Genomic DNA, 17,371 nt, shown 5'->3' with positions numbered 1-17,371 from the left:
CATGCATTCTCTGTCATAGAAATTATCAGAAACATGAATTTCTGTGATTGCTTCATTGTCTAACTTCCACTGGACTATAAATTCCACAAAATCATGGACTATGTCTGATTTTACTCAGTTTATATCATTAGCAAGAAACTCTGGAGATGGCACATCGTGGAAACTCAAATAATGTTGAATGTATGAACAAAATGAACAAACAAGCAAGCAAGCAAACAGGATAAAACCAAAAAAGAGCTCTACATAGCATATAGCCAGATACCCTCTTCTCAGATGACAATTCTGATCGAAAGTTGAAGCTGAGTCTAGCAAAAGAAACTAGCCATTCAGATCCATAATACACAGTCATAGCTGGCCAACTCCTTCCCTTTCGGGAAGGGACAATGAGCTTTCATGAAGCAATCATTTTTAATTTTGGTATTAAATCTGATCCTGGCTACACTCCCTGGTGAAAGTGAACTCAGGAAATGTAGCTGCCACCATTCCAGAACAGGAAAATATCTGAACATAGTGACATCTATAAACGGCCACTGCTTTGTAATCTGCCACAACTACCTAAGAACTAATTACAATGCCTGGCCACATCCCTTTCTCATACGTAATTTAACTTGGGGAAGGATTTCTATCTTTCCACATGTGATAGGTCCTAGGCACTGACAATCAATCCACCTGCCTTCTCCTCCCTCTTCCCCGGTAGAACTTCATTCACCCCAAGACAGCAGTGTCAGAAATGGAACCAAACAAGAAATACACTCTTGGAACTCTAAATTTCACTTGTCTTGCCCTTGGACATTGGTATCTTTGTTAATAGGCCAGCCGAATATACATGGTAAGTAATTCTAGGGCAGTATATATCAATGCTGCAGTAAAATCACCATCATTGAAAGAATTCTCAGAGAAGCAGCTTAATTTCAGTGTTACTACAGCACAATCAGTACACAAAAAGCAAACATTCAGAGTTCAACCGTGAAACTGAAACTGATTGGCCGTAATTTGGTACTTCTAAAAGACTCACTGGAAACATCTGATTAATTAGACCTCAGAATCGAAAAGAAACATTACTGTCCATCCCAGTACTTCTCTAAAGTCTACTCTGTACTAAGATCAACAGAGAGCACCTCACTTGGACCACAGTAGTAGCTGAGTTCTAGACTTCAGTAAATTGAGGTTCAATCTTCTGTGTGTCACTTTTTAAAGAGACTACATAAGATAAACATATTTTTTCAAGAATCTCTCCATATCTTTTGTTAAAGATGCTGTTTTCATGACATTATTTAATGTCCATGATATTCTAGTAGCTATTTGGTAACTTCAGTGCTTGTTAAAAGTCTCTCTAGACCAATGTTTTTTCAAACTGCGGGCTGTGACTCATTAGAGAATGATGATACCAATTTAGTGGGTCCAACCAGCATTTAAAAAAACTAAAACAGAACCGAATATACTAAAAGTGTTTCATGAAATGTCCACTTCCTCTTTATATATACATGCACATGTGTATGTATATATAAATGTAAACAAATCTGAGCACACGGGAGGAAGAAAAAGAGGGCAGTACCGAACAATGGTTAAAAACATAGACTCCGATGCCGGACAGCCTGGGTTTGAACCCTAGATGTGCTCTTTAGTAACTGTTTGACCTTGGGCAAAATAGTTACTATAACTGTGTCTCAATTTCCCCATTAGGGATAGTAGTAGTTCCTACATCATATGGTTTGGGGATTAAATAAATTAATATAAGCAACTAGAATAGGGCCTGGTAGATAACAAGCACTACATAAGTGTTAGTGGAAAAAAGTGTGTGTCTGTATGTGTATACACACACATAAATACACATATGAGTTGCAATATAAAAATGTACCTATTTCACCCTATGGGTAATAGTCACAAAAGCTCAAAAGTCACTCTTCTAGATGAATTTATATGCCTTTCCTTTCAAAAATAATACAAATTATGTAGGTCAAATAATTTTCCCTTTATCCCTAACTCTTAGTAACCTCAGAGTTAGATTTATAAGACACCATTAAAATGACTATCTCATCCCAGACTCTATAACACCTATTTCACTTTCCTTTAATCTGGCTTTTGCTCTGTTTTCATTACGTTTTTAGGTTCTCTTTTTGTTTCTATCTTTGAAAACACTCTTAAATCTCTTTTTGAAAATAGGTAAATTTCAAAACATATTTAAAATAAAATGCACTTGATTTTACGTATTTATCAAACAGAAGCATTGATTCCTAAATTCCTTTACACAATAGAAATCTTAATTACACATTAAATTCCAAATATTAAAAAAATACATACCTATAAAACTAAGTATTTCAACATAATTTTAAAATAAAAAAGGAGAATTTGAGCCATTTAATATAACTATTGTTCAAATTAGTCATTGCTTGTAAAATCATAAAAACATAATAGAAGACATAAAAGTACCAGCATTCTAAATTTAATCCAATTTTAGTTTTTAGGTTAACCAGGGCCATTTGACTTATTTGCTTAACTACTTTAACAGTCAAAAACAGCCATAGAGCTGAATCAGGAACACAAACTAGTATATTTTCTCATGGATGGTGACAGCTCCTAAAAAAAGACTTCATATCTAAGGGCCGGCCCTGTGGCTTGGTGGTTAAGTGCGCGCACTGCAATGCTGGTGGCCCGGGTTCGGATCCCGGGTGCGCATAGAGGCACCACTTCTCCGTCCATCCTGAGGCCGAGTCCCACATACAGCAACTAGAAGGATGTGCAGCTGTGACATACAACTATCTACTGGGGCTTTGGGGGGAAAAAATTAAATAAATAAAATCTTTAAAAAAAAAAAAAAAAAAAGACTTCATATCTAAGAAGGTTGAAAATAAAAAATAGTTATGGGATTAACTATCTGTGGATTCCATTTTTGCATACTGCATTAGCTTGAATAATTAAAGACTAACTGTATAATAATCTTCTAGATCAGCACTTTTTAAGTTTCAGAGAAACTTAAAGACACTACATGCATTAAACCAGCTCATAATTGCATATATGTATGTGGCTCTGGGCAATTCCTGACTATCTCTAGTACGGGTGATCCATGTAAATCACAGGTCATTTCTTACCCCTGATCCCAAATGACTTGAAAACCAAAGACTTTGGCCTAGGAGGAAAGAAGAAAAAGCTGCAAAGGAAACCATGTCCTACTATGAGGTCTAGACTTAGAAATGACTACCCATGGATGTGATTACCAGAGGATTTTACTAAAATAAAAATATAAGAAAACAAGGAAATAAGGATGACTATGAAGCACATTCATAAATCACTCTCTGTTTCTACCTCAATAAACAAGCTGTTTGCCTAGCTAAATAGTTATGTTTTAATAGCCAATGTTCACGATCATTTATAGTAGATGCAAATGGTGCCCTGCCCGATCAGACCTTCACAGGCTGATGCACCATACCTTAGCTGCTAACAGCCCACAGCTGCTCCCTTCTCTGGAGAAAGGCCTAAGGTAGATAGGAGCCACAACCTCACCCGGGAGGTTACATTCCACCATTCCCTACGCTACCCCTACCCAAGCAGCCTGCAGCCCATGACTAACATGGGTACAAAAGGCTTGCCTCCCCATCCTTGGTCCAGAACCTCCCGTGGGTTCAGGCTGAATCTAGACCCCAGCTTAGACTATGCTGCTTAGGCTCTTCCTCTGCCCTTGCCACTCCCTCATTCTTTCCAAGAGCATTCCTGCAACAAATCACGTGTGCCCAGACCGCTGTCCCAGGCTCTGTTTCCAGCGCACATGACCTAAGATAGCATCAGTAATAAATCAAATTGTATTTACATTAGGGAGACAATGTCAACCAACATCATATGGTATTATCTCTTGATTATGGCATAAAACATCACAAACATTTAACTCTTAAGATTTCCATAAACAATGCAGGCTTACACTGAAGTAATAAGGTATAGTGAGTAAACACAGATGCAAAATTACAGACTTTTTTGAATGACAATTTTGACAATTTAATGAATACATGATTTTTAAAGTACTATTTTAATAGGGACACTTTCCAAACACCTAAGAGAATAAAATGACAAATGATGACTAAGTCATCCTACTTTTTAAAACAGTCTTTTACGTGACTCAACCAAAGTTTTTTTCCTTGTATCACCAAAAAGTAGCTGTGACTTTAAGGTGCCTAGTAAAATTTCTACCACCCTCTAGTGGCAAAGTACCCCGGAGAAATAGAAATACATCTTATTTAATAAACAAAATGTGTTTCTGAAAAGTGTGCAGTAAAAATTTTTTTTTAAAGAAAAAGGCTATATCCTCTCAGGGATGATTTTCATAGAGCCTGGGACCAATGAGTAAGAATTATCAGAGTCAACATCTCTACGATGGCACTTAAGACTGGGGTAAGCAACCCCAAGATTGTCTATCTACTGCATAAATAAGTATTTCCAGATAACAACTTGCAAAATCTGCTGTTGATTAGATGACCAAAAATATAAAAAAAATCCACATGATAAGGAAAAAGTGACCTTCTTCAAAGGTCAGTGGCCAGTGACAGAGGTAAGCACAAATGGTTGTTGCTCAGTAGACATTACTAGAGGCAAGGCATTTTGAATTTCTATACTCTGCCAGCACTCATTCCAAGGTTTCATAAACCCAGAAATAATTCTATATTAAATGAAGACCAGATCCATATTATTCAATTTCCATGTAATATATCCTTTTTTTTTTTAACGCTCACTACTCCATCCCCAGCACCCAAAACGTACTTGCCTCTCGATAAATACATGTGAATGAATGAATCCCAGGAGCAATGGGAATGAACTGAAAGGTTTTAAATAAAGAAGCGACGGGATCAAATTTGCACTTAAGAAAGACCACCCTGGCTGTAGTGTAGAGAATGGATTAGGAAGGACCAGCCTGAAAGCTGGAAGATCTTTTTTTGTGTGTGTGAGGAAGATCAGCCCCGAGCCAACATCCATGCTAATCCTCCTCTTTTTGCTGAGGAAGACCAGCTCTGAGCTAACATCTACTGCCAATCCTCCTCCTTATTTTTCCCCCAAAGCCCCAGTAGATAGTTGTATGTCACAGTTGCACATCCTTCTAGTTGCTGTATGTGGGACGCGGCCTCAGCAGGGCCGGAGAAGCGGTGCGTCGGTGCGCGCCCGGGATCCGAACCCGGGCTGCCAATAGTGGAGCACGCGCACTTAACCACCAAGCCACCGGGCCGGCCCTGGAAGATCTTTTGATGGTTGTATTTCCCTGTTGCTAGACATATTTTAGGCTTTACAATAAAACATTTGTTAAGAAATGACATTCACTTACGTATCAAGCTAATCTGAGATCTTGGTAACATGTTAACGTTAGCTCTTTTAGAAGCTGGGCTCCTTTCCCTTTCAACTATATAAACAGCTCAAGTTTATATAGCATTTACTATGTGGCAGGCAATTGAAATGTTTTACTACTCATTTTATGTATATTTTAGCATAAGATTGTTAACCTAAAATACAAAAAGGTTGTTCTGAACCTAAAATGTTTGAATAGTTAAGAAAACAAAGAATAAGAAAGAAATACAGGGCCGGCCCGGTGGCTTAGCGGTTAAGTGCACGCGCTCCGCTGCTGGCGGCCCGGGTTCGGATCCCGGGCGTGCACCGACGCACCGCTTCTCCGGCCATGCTGAGGCCGTGTCCCACATACAGCAACTAGAAGGATGTGCAGCTATGACATACAACTATCTGCTGGGGCTTTGGGGGAAAAAATAAATAAATAAAATCTTAAAAAAAAAAAAAAAAAAAAGAAAGAAATACAATCTTTTCATTTGACATGTTATTTTTAAGGTAATATATAAATCAACTTCTTAGAAATGCTAATAAAATTTCAACTACCAACATTTCATTTATGAAATATTTTTGTTAGATTATTATTACTAGAAATATAACTTTAGTTGAAATTACTCCCAGATAGCCTAATAGAGTGACTGTATAAAATAACTAACAATCTGTCCTTATGAATAAGTCCCAAATAATTTTGTTTTTCTAATTTAGGGTACAGCTTTACAGTGGAGCTCCCTGTTCAATAAATAACCACAACTGATGGTTACCTAGCAATTGGCAATTCATATCCATTATCTCATGAACCTTATAAAACAACATTGTTAGATAGGTATTATTAACTTATGCCAACAGGAACTTAGGCTCGAAGAGTTCATGTGATTTACCCAAGGAACACAAGTACGCAATGATAATGCCAAGATTCAAACCTGAGTCTTCAAAGTCATCCTCAATATTCAAGTACTTCACAACTATGAATGCACTAAAATGGAAAGAGGAAATCAACTGAGCTGCACCCATTATAGCTACATGGCAAAATTTATCTTTTTTGTCATAATGACAAAGATCTCCAAAGTATAGGGCCATGTATGATGAATAAAGAAAATTCAAAGAGAATACTCAAGTCTTTTAGTTGAGACTTTCATGCTCTACTTCATTAAGCATCAGATTTACTAATAATGCACACAATGGGTATGTTTGAAGATTTTCTTCTCCTGTACTTGGACAGATGTCTCACAGAAAGCAAAATGGTCAAAACGAAGAACGGTAAGGAGAGAAATAAAAACAGAATCATTATTCTCACAAATAATGCAAAATTTCATTATGAAACAAAATAATTCTAAAAGATGAACCAAAGATATTTCCTGGATTTGGGAGTATCAATTTCAAGAAACAAGAGTATAAATTATATACTTGTTAGACTATTATTATACTTCATACTGTTATGGGTTATCGGAAGCGGGCAGGGCAACAGGGTTGGAAAAATACAGAAAGACGATCTTAAGAACTTACAATCTAGAAGAAAAATAGCAGATATGAAGGAAAATTCAGAGAACCACTCAGTGCTGTATTTTCTACAAAGGACTGAGTGCCACAATTCAGAGAATGAAGCAATTTGGGCAGGATTTGGACAGGCAGAAAAGAGGAGGAGCGCTAAGATGGGGGAACAAGGTAAGGCAGGCATCAGAGGACGGGAAAGTATGCATAACCATGGGGGAGCAAAAGAAAATTAACCGGACTAGAAAGCAGGTGGAATATTGGCATAACTGAGAAAACAGAGCTAAGCCTGAAAGCAAGGCAAGAATTTGGACTTGAATAATTAACTTGAAAAAAAGGCAATATTAGTTCTGAAACAGGAGAATAGCACAATAATGTTGAATTTTAATGAGGCTGCATACTATCTATAACAGAATATGTATAAAATGGAAGAGAGAACTTGCAGAAAGGAGACTAGTTAAGAAAACTCTAACAACTATCCATGCATAAGGTAATATGTGTGATGACACGAAGAAGAGGGAAAAAAAGGTAAATCCAAGGGTCATTTTGAAAGAAAAATTGTAGGATTTTGTGAGAAACAAAAAATAAAAAGGTCAAAATAGAGAAGAATCAAAAATTTTTTCCAAGGTTCTAGCTTAGGAAACTGATCAACAGATTAACCAAAAGAAACAAGTCAATACTCTGAGTAAAAGAGAGTTTTTTCATGATTATTACATGTATTTAAGTATGAGATCAAAAAATAAATCTTTCATATTCCAACATTCCAATAAAGTCTTCAAGACATTGGATGAATAGTTTTTTTTCTAGTTCAAAATATATAAAAATTAATTCATCAGAAGAGTTTTCAGTTTCACTTCCAAAGAAAACCTGACATGACAAATAAAGACATCTGATGAGGCTTTCCTATTATTCCAAGTAGTGCTGGAAAAAAAGTTATCTTAAAAAGGTAATGAAACTGAGAGATTAGTAATGAAATTTTTGAATAAAAATTGAGATTTTATTATATTCATAATAAAAGTTTCCACCTACTCCATTTAGTCATCAAAATTGTGATTTTAAATACAGAAATACCTACAATGACATTTCTTAGTTCTTCCATTTTCTCACAAGAGCAAGTATACTGTCAGCTGACAAAAAGGAAAAGTATATCTATAGCTCACAATAGACCAATTATAGGACAACGAAGAAGCATGAACTGAAAACACAAAAGTAAAGCATTACTGGTAAACTCTTTCCTCCCCTTTGCAGAATTATCTTAAAGACCTGTAATCAAAACCTCAATTCAAAAAATTGAGGTAGATAATGAGACAAAGTATTCAATGTGCTGAAAGAAACTACACACAAGGTTTAATTTTATAAATTTGATATTAAAAATTTCATGTGTACAGGGGCCAGCCCAGTGGCGCAAGCGGTTAAGTGCATGCACTCCACTGTGGCAGCCGGGGTTCGCCGGTTCGGATCCCAGGCGCACACCGACACACCGCTTGGCAGGCCATGCTGTGGCGGCGTCCCATATAAAGTGGAGGAGGATGGGCACGGATGTAGCCCAGAGCCAGTATTCCTCAGCAAAAAAAGAGGAGGATTGGCAGATGTTAGCACAGGGCTGATCTTCCTCACAAAAAAAAAAAAAAAAATTCACGTGTGCAACTGGCCTATAACTTTCCTTTCTCATCTTCTGTATGCTTTTAGAGTCAAGGTTATACTAGCTTTATACAAGGAGATGAAGGAAATAATCCACTTTTTCTGTTCTCTAAAAGAGCTTGTGGAAGATTAGAATTACCTACGCCTTGAATGTTTGGCAGAACTTAAAATTGCACCAAGTGTTTTCCTAGTAGGAAGATTTTTTACTTACCAATTTCTTTAGCAGTTATAGGACTATTCAGGTTTTCTATTCTTTTTTCAATCAGTTTGGTAATTTACACACTTTAAGATTCATATGCTTGTTAAAGTTTGAGGAACACTACCTTAGAACACTAACTCCTATCAAGTCTCAAATTATATGCTGTTTTTGTCCAAAATTTCAGTTTTCTTTTTCTAACCCCACAAATTCAACATTATGACTATGGTTTTACACAGTCAATATTGTTTAGATTTTCTTTGTTCACCATTCCTTTCTGTATCTCAGAAATTCCCCTGAGATCATTTTCCTTCTCCCTAAAACTATATCCTTCAGAAATTCTTTTAGTGAGGACCTATCCATGGAAAACACCCTCAGCTTTCGTATGTATGAAAATGTCTATTTTGCCCTCACTTCTGGAAAATAATTTTGCTGGGTATACAATTCTAAATTGACAGTTATTTTCTCTGGGCATCTTGCAGATTTTCTTCCATGCTCCTATGGCTTTCATGGTTGCTGCTGAAAAGTCATTTGTTAATCTAACTGTTCCTTTTTAAGTAATCCTTTTCTCTCCTGCTGCTTTTAGGGTATTTCTCCGTCTCTGGTGTTCATCAGTTTCTCTATGATGTATCTATATAAGAATTTCTTTCTATCTGTCTGCTTGGGATTTGTTCTGTTTCCTAAATCTCTGAATTCATATGCTCCATCAATCCTAGTAAATTCTCAGCTATTATCTCTTTGGATAGAGCCTCTCCCCACTCTATTAGGCAAATTTATATCTTCCATCTGTCCTCTCTATCTTAATCTCTCTTTTTTATATGCCATCTCTTTTTTCTCCAGTCTATATTCTGCGTATTTTCCTCAAATCCACCTCCCAATTTGCTAATTCTCTCGTTAGCTACATCTCTTCTGTTAGTGAATCATTCATTGAGTTTATAATTTGAATTATTTTTTCACTTCTAGAAGTATGATTTGTTCTTTTTCAACTCTGGTCACTTTGTAGCACGTCCTGTTCTTTAATATTAACATCAAATTTCTTTTTAATTAAAAAAACCATAGAAACATGTGTATCGTATTCCATATCTAATAATCCCAACAGTCTCTGCAGGTCTAATTCTGCTATTTGTTGTTTCTACTTCTTTCACTCATGGTGCCTTGCTTCTTGAATGTTTGCAATTTTTAATAGTAAGATCATGTCTGGAAAACTTTCTTTGGAACTTCTTTAAGGTCTAGGTAAGAGTTTATTCTTCTAAAGAGGATTTACATTTGCTGTTGCTGGGTAATTTGCTTTCAAATATTCAAAGATCTTTACAGAAATCTCTTACTACATGGAATAAGAGCACTCCTTCATTCATTCCTTTATTCACTCATCCAGTAAACATTTATTGAGAGACTACTGTGTATAAGGCATTACCCTTGAAAAGTTACCTGTTAAGAAAATTTCTGTTTATCCAAACTCTATTTTCCTGATGATTTATATTACTAAATTAAGAGATGAGTTCTGATGGAAAAAATATAGGCCAAGACATTACAAACTCCTTAGGCAATTAGATTATAATTTAAGTTGAAGCATGTAATATTTTTCTGTCACAGATTTCTTACTGTCTCACAAATTGCTATACCTAACCTGTAGAAAAAGGAAGATAAAAAAGATCATTCTCACATCAAGGATCACTTAAAACTGGAATAAACTTAACAGGGAAGTTATATGAACTTGCATTCAAAATATTTAAGTGTGCATGACTTTGTGTAAAATATCTGAAAATATAAAATGAGTGAGCTAACCTGAATGATTTAAGCAAGACAAAAAGCATTGATGAATTTCATTCTTAAAAACTAACCCTGGTCACTTCACATCCAGTAGGATGACTGTAATAAAAAAGTTAGAAAGTAGATAATAACAAGTGTTGGCAAGAATGTGGCAATATCGGAACCCTCATATGCTGCTGGTAGGAGTGTAAAATGGTGCAGCCACTTTGGAAAACAGTCTGGTAGCTCCTCAAGAAATTAAACATAGAATTAAACCATTTGAACCAGCAATTCACAGCTACATATATACCCAAGAGAAATTAAAACAAGTGCTCACACAAAAACTTGTACATGAATGTTGATAGCAGCATTATTCATAACAGCCAAAAAGTAGAAACAATCCAAATGTCCATCAACTGATGAATGGATAAACAATATGTGGTAAGTCCACACAATGGATTATTAAGTCATAAAAAGGAATGAAGTATTGATATACGCTACAACATGGACGAAGCTAGAAAACAGTATGCTAAGTGAAAGAAGCCATACACAAAAGACCATACACTATACAATTCAATTTATATGAAATGTCCAGAATAGGCAAATATATAGATACAGAAAGTAGGTTAGTGGTTGTTCAGGGCTGGGAAGGATGGTGAGCCTGAGAAGTCACAGCTTAAGTTTTCACAGTTTCTTTTTGAGGTAAGGAAAATGTTCTAAAATTGATTGTGGTAATAGTTGCACAACTCTGTGAATATACTAAAACCACTGATATATGAATTATATCACAATAAAGCTATTAGAATTAAAAACTTGCAGTTAAATAGATTCTGTGGCTATACTATAAATTGCCCTGAAAAAGCTTTTGACAAGATGTCACAAACACTATTTTTAATGGAATTCAGTCACCATAGGACTGTGACCCTCTTTCCCCTTAGAGTAGATACTGCTTTTGAAACAGGAAACAAAGGTAGGGATAAAGGAGAGTATTTTGATAGTTTGAAAGCATGCTTTCTTGGACATAGGGTGGGGTGGGGCTAGTTTTTTTTTTTTAATACATCTTTACAAATGATCTGTAGGTGAGAATGCACAGTAAAATCTCCAAGCTGACAATTACACTAAACTTTTCCTGATGAGAAAATCCTTAGTTGATGAGAATAAACCATAGGGCATATTCACGGGCAGCTGTAAAGGTTGGCCCTACATGATATGCTAAACCACTCAGGGAAATTATGAAGACTTTGTACGGCAAGGCCCTAGGCATGAAGGCTCATTACCGAATGACCTAAAGACAAACTACATATGGGAACTCAACCATATGCATCTACATGAGTATCCTAGGGCAGTGGCTGGGATTGACTGTGGAAGCCCAGAAGAGAGGACTTTTCTCCCACTAGAAGGTTTAGCACTTTGGAAGGGAAGGACAGATACCCTTATATGGACAGCTGTAATCCATCTTGTCATGCCGATTCCCTGGCTGGGAATCTAGGAAGGTATACAGGCTCCTGAGAGTATGAAGCTAAACTTTAGTGCAAAAGAGAAATGGTCTGTCTTCTGAGGCTCTCTCTCCCCTTCCAGGGAAAGAGCCAATAGACCTGCTGAGGACGGAAAAAAGGACTTAGAAAAACTCTTTTTCACTTTGACCTGAAGGAAGGAAAATGAGAGTAGCAAGTTCTCACAGCAGTGGTGACTGCAGAGCAACCCCTCCTGGGGGGAGAGGTGAAGAGGCAAGGTGCACGCCTGACAGGACCAGCTACGTAATCCGCTGGCCCAGTGCAAAGTGAAAGCGTTGGGTGCCTTGCTCACGAATTATTTAGAACTTCAGAACAATGAAGGCAGGGCATTAAACCAAACATGGGGCTCTTCTAAATGCAGAGGTCTCTGCAACCACACAGGTTGTACACCCGTGAGGCCCTGACTCTGAAGCAGCAACGACAGTGGGAGCAAAAATTCAGAACGCCCAGAAAAGTATAAAGCAGAAAATCAAGATCATCTAAAATCCCAACACCCACTATTATAATTTTGATGTATAGCTCAGAGATTTTCCTATATACATATAGCTATTTATTCATATAATTTTTTATATTATGGAAATGGTATATTGTATTCTCTTCTGTACCTTTTTTTGAACTTATTACATTGTGAGAGCTTTCAAATATATTAGTAAACATAGCTCATTTCAATCATATTGTATAGATTATAGAACATATAGATCCATGTTCCATTTAACCAAACCCGTACTGCTAGGTTTCTAAAGGGTCTTGAGTTTTCCATTATTAATAATGATGAGCACTGAATACCAACAAAGTTGAGTGAGGATTAAATGAATCAACCATTTGTGAATAAAGCATTTCACAGAGTACTTGGCAAGTAACAAGCTCTCTATAAATGTTAGTGACTTTTTTAATATTGTGTCCTCTGCAAAGACTGAAGTAATTTACATTCCCAACAGCAGGGTAAAAGAGAGTGGTTCTTCTAAATCCTTGCCAAGTTTTAAAATTTTGCCCTCTGTATTTCTTCTGTGAACGGTTTGTTCATGTTCTTTGACAGTTCTCCTATTGGATTCCTTATGCTTTTTAAATTTAAACTGATTTCTGTATTGGGGATATCAATCCTTTGTCATAGGAATAACAAGTACTTTTTTTACCTAAAAAAAAAAACAAAGAAAGAAAGAATTAACTTAAGACTTACCTCCAGTTCCTAGGACCTTCAAGAGCTCAAAGTTTTCAATCCCCACCTTCTCCGCATGTCCTGTTAAATTAGCTAAAAAAGAAAGAGAAAAAGGACATAATTAAGGGGATCAGCAACAGGAGCGGGCCCACGGGGGCTTCTGAGGTACCAGCAATGTTTTATTTCTTGGGGGATTAAACCAGGGTTCACTTTATAACTATTTGTTAAATTGTACAACTATGTTTTGTGCAATTTCCTGTATGTTATACATTACAAGAAAACATCTTTTTAGAATTTAGTAACTATCATTTGTACCAAAGGGTAACATACAGATAGTGTTAATAGACTCTACTGACCACTATAATCTGAAAACTAACACAAATTCTAATATATAGACAGATATGCAGTAGAAAGAAAACTGGACAGATTAGAAGATGTATTCATTTATTCAACAAATATTTACTGAGTATCTACTAAACGTCATCCCCAGGTTCTAGGCCGCATTCTACCCTCATTTCTGCTCTAAGCACTTAAACTTGCTTTAGTTTGCATCAATCACTTGACCTCCCTGTGTCTCAGTTCCCTCATCTCTGAAATGAAAGTGTTGGTCTCAATGAACGCTAAGATCTTAGCCAGCTCTAAAATCCTAGGACATCTAAATATGTATAAAAATATAAACTCTTCAAAAACATATTCTGTCCTAAATAAGCAAAATTAGGTTATCTTATAAATGAGCATTTTCCAGAGTCTATTTCACTGAATTCTGGTCCTATTATACGAGATGTTAATAGGTGGGATGTTTGCAGGAAAGGTGGGGAGGAGAGTGCTCTGATCAAAAAAACTGAAAATGGTTGGCTTAAAGTTAAACGGGTTTCTTTACAGCTGAACCTCACAGATCCTGTACCATGAAAATACACATGTGAATCTTCAAGGCTGAGATAACGCATTTGTCAAATTCGTTGGATGACAAAATTATTTTTTCTGGTAATGCCTATTAATATTATGTGAATTAGCATCCTGTAGATATGGTTAAGAAAGGCTTGGTCCCAATCCTAGTTATACCACTTTTAAGCTGACAAATTACTTAACTTCTCCGTGTCTCCGATGCCTGTAGTACAGAATGGGGATAATAAAAATACCTATCTTCAAAGTGTATTGATGTCTGCAATTTACTTTGAAACGCATTAAAAGAGTAAGATAGACTGATAGATGAATATAGGTATGGACAGATATGTGATAAAGCAAATACAACAAAATGTTAACTGTAGAATCTAGATAGTGAGTATAAGGTTGTTTAATGTACTATTCTTTCAAATTCTCTGTGTATTTGAAAATGTCTAATAAAATGGTAGAAAATAAAATAATACCTACCTCACAGGATTGTGATGAGGATTAAATGAGTTAAATTTATACAATGCTTGCTGTGTGCTATTAAGCATTATCAACTATTTGTAAATAAATTAATGCTTGGGGACTACAACTTTGAGAAAATTAGACCGAACTAAGAACTTCTAGAATTAAAAGTTGCAAAGGTAAGTAATTTCATTGTCTTTCCATAGTTTAACTAAATGCATTAATTAAAAAGTTTTTTAATTGCAGTCAAAAACACATAACATAAAATTTACCATCTTAACCATTTTTAAGTGTACAGTACAGTAGTGCTAACTATATACATTGTTTGCAACAGATCTCAGGAACTTTTTCATCTTGCAAAACAAACTCTATATCCATTAAACATCTCCCCTTTTTCCTCTTCCCCCAGCCCCTGGGAACCACTAGTCTACTGTTTCTAAGAGTTTGACTATTAATGCATAATTTTATAGTGGAAACAAATCAGAGTACACAGTCCATGCCTTGAGTTCACATTGGCATAAATCTAAAATGAATACCAAAAACGTAGGTAGGCTCTTACAGTAAACACACAATAGCATATCCTCCTATAGTATGTCAAGCAGATTATATAAAAGTCAAGCTCACAGGATACCACCACTTTTGAAACAATGATTTGGGTCTCTTCTAATTGAATGTTAAATTCTATTATTCTATTGTGCAAAAATAAAAAAGAAGTTTAAGACATTATTCAAGAGTCATATGTTAAAAATTATTTCTCCTGATTCTCACTATTAGGAATCATCTTTTATTTACTATGAGATACATAAAGACCCAGCTTTCCAAAAACATTGTCCATACACTACATTTCTCCCATATCTATAACTAGATAGACTAGGAAGATAAGGAACTATCTTTTGATACACAGCCACTTCAGCTTTTCTTCACTAACCACAGAATTACCTTCATAGGAAATTAAAAGAGGTCACAAATTAATTCCACTTTGTTCTACAAAGTATATCATCCAGGAAACCCTGGCCATTCACAAAGATCTTTCAGGTGATCTGTGAAGCGCTGTTTTTGTTCATAATCGACTACCTTTATTATTTGGTTTCTGACATAAATTAACACTTTGCCTGCAAGGGGAGCTCAAGGCTTCTCCAACTGCCTTTTCTTGTGTGGTGGGGGGAAGAATTGACAGGGCTCAAGATGAAGGGCACTGATACCTTCTGTACTTGATGGAGGGGGGTGGTGGTGAAGGTTTCCAGGTGATGAGGAGGTTAGCTCTGGTTTCTTCAAGGAATGTTCTCTTTAAATTCTCCTCTCCGTGGCTTAGCTGCTGAAAGTTTATTTACTCTTTGTATTGCTTTTCTACCAAGATTGTTCCCAGGTGGCTGGTGAGGTAAGGCAGAGTTTGAGGGAGGTTCTTCCCTCCCTCATCCAAGCCCCAGGTCCTAGGAAAACCCGAGAACGCTGGGCTTGAAAAGACCTTAGCTTTGGGCTTACGAAAACACACTCTTTTTCCACCTCAAGTTTCTCCTCGAGTTTATCTTTCCTGGCCTTTTCTTGCTTATGATGGTGAGATTCCAGTGAATAAGCTTAGTGGGTATCTGCTTAGGGCTAAGGAACCAATAAGTCTTAAGCAGGTCCACGTGGTCAAGTGCAGCTGACCAAGGGCAAGGATTCAGTTTGGGGTAAAGGACCAAAGATCAAGCTCGTCATAATGTATACTCTTTTGCTTTATTTTGTCCTTTCTGTCTTAATCTCCCTTGGGGACCAAGCAATTGTAACTGCAATAGGGTAGGATACAGAGATCTTAATCCTGACAATAGTCCTCAAAGCTAGAACCTGGGGTTCTCAGACAACATTCCTTTGGCTCATCTCTTTCTACTCTGAAAATATGAAAAATAATTTTTATTTAATAAAATTAATTACAATTTCACTGGTGTTGAAACAAAAGTAATATCATTCACCACTTAACCCTCATTTTTATTTTCTTTTCTTATTATTTTGCTTTTGAAGTGCTGAGAAATAGAAGATAACAGTTCATGGGTCAATTTTTTGCTTAAAGGGAAAATTAACTGACGACATTTGAGCAAAAAAATGTACAGTTAACACATTTTAAGTTTTATTGAGGTATAAATTTACATACAATAAAATCCACTCATTTAAATGAACAGTTTAATTACTTTGGTAATTGTGTACAGTCATGAAACCTCCACCACAATCAAGAAATAAAACAGTGCTATCATCCTGACAAGTTTCTAGTCATTACAGTTTTAAATTTCTAGAATTTCATATAAATGGAATCATACAGTACATAGTTTCTTTGCATTCAACTTCCTTTACTTAGCCTAATGTTTTTGAGTTTTATCCAGGTTTCTGCGGGTGTTATTACTTCATTCCTTTTTATTAGAGTAGCATTCCATAGCACAGATACACCACAATTTGCTTTTCCACTCACCAGCTGATGGACTATGTTGGATGGATTTATGTTGTGTGCAGTTCTGGGCTATGGTGAAGTATTTTTGCGGACTTAACGTTTTCATTTCTCTCGGGTAAATACTTAGCAGTGAGATTGTTGCATATATGGTATGCCCATGTCTACCTTTATAAGATACTACCATACTATTTTATTAAATTGGCTGTGCTATTTTGCATTTCCTCCAATATAAGGGGTCCAGTTGCTCCACATCCTCTTGAAGATATGGTAATATCAGACTTAATTTTAGCCATTCTAGTGGGTATGAAGTGCTATCTAATTGTGTTTTATCACAGACTTTATTTTTTAGAGCAGTTCTAGGTTCGCAGCAAAATTGAGCAGAAGGTATAGAGATTTCCCATATACCCTCTGCCCCCATTCATGCATAGCCTCCTCCATTACCAACATCCCCCACCAGAGTGGTACATTTGTTACAAGTGATGAACCTACACTGACACATCATTATCACCCAAAGTCCATAGTTCACATTAGGGTTCACT

General features: G+C 36.3%; 1 protein-coding gene across 1 annotated transcript in view; it reads right to left on the bottom strand.

The window, feature by feature from the left end:
* Nucleotides 1-17,371, bottom strand: part of RPS6KA5 (ribosomal protein S6 kinase A5) — a 170,762-nt gene that overhangs the window by 100,245 nt on the left and 53,146 nt on the right. The window contains exon 2 of the mRNA XM_087448053.1: nt 13,082-13,153. Coding sequence (XP_087304179.1) covers nt 13,082-13,153 — 72 coding nt within the window. The remainder of the gene's footprint in view (nt 1-13,081; nt 13,154-17,371) is intronic.

This window comes from Ceratotherium simum, chromosome 24 (assembly GCF_057802395.1).
Source record: "Ceratotherium simum simum isolate JZ-2026a chromosome 24, ASM5780239v1, whole genome shotgun sequence".
Taxonomy (NCBI): Eukaryota; Metazoa; Chordata; class Mammalia; order Perissodactyla; family Rhinocerotidae; genus Ceratotherium; species Ceratotherium simum.
The sequence above is the reverse complement of the archived record's forward strand: the minus strand, read 5'-3'. Positions and strand labels throughout refer to the sequence as shown.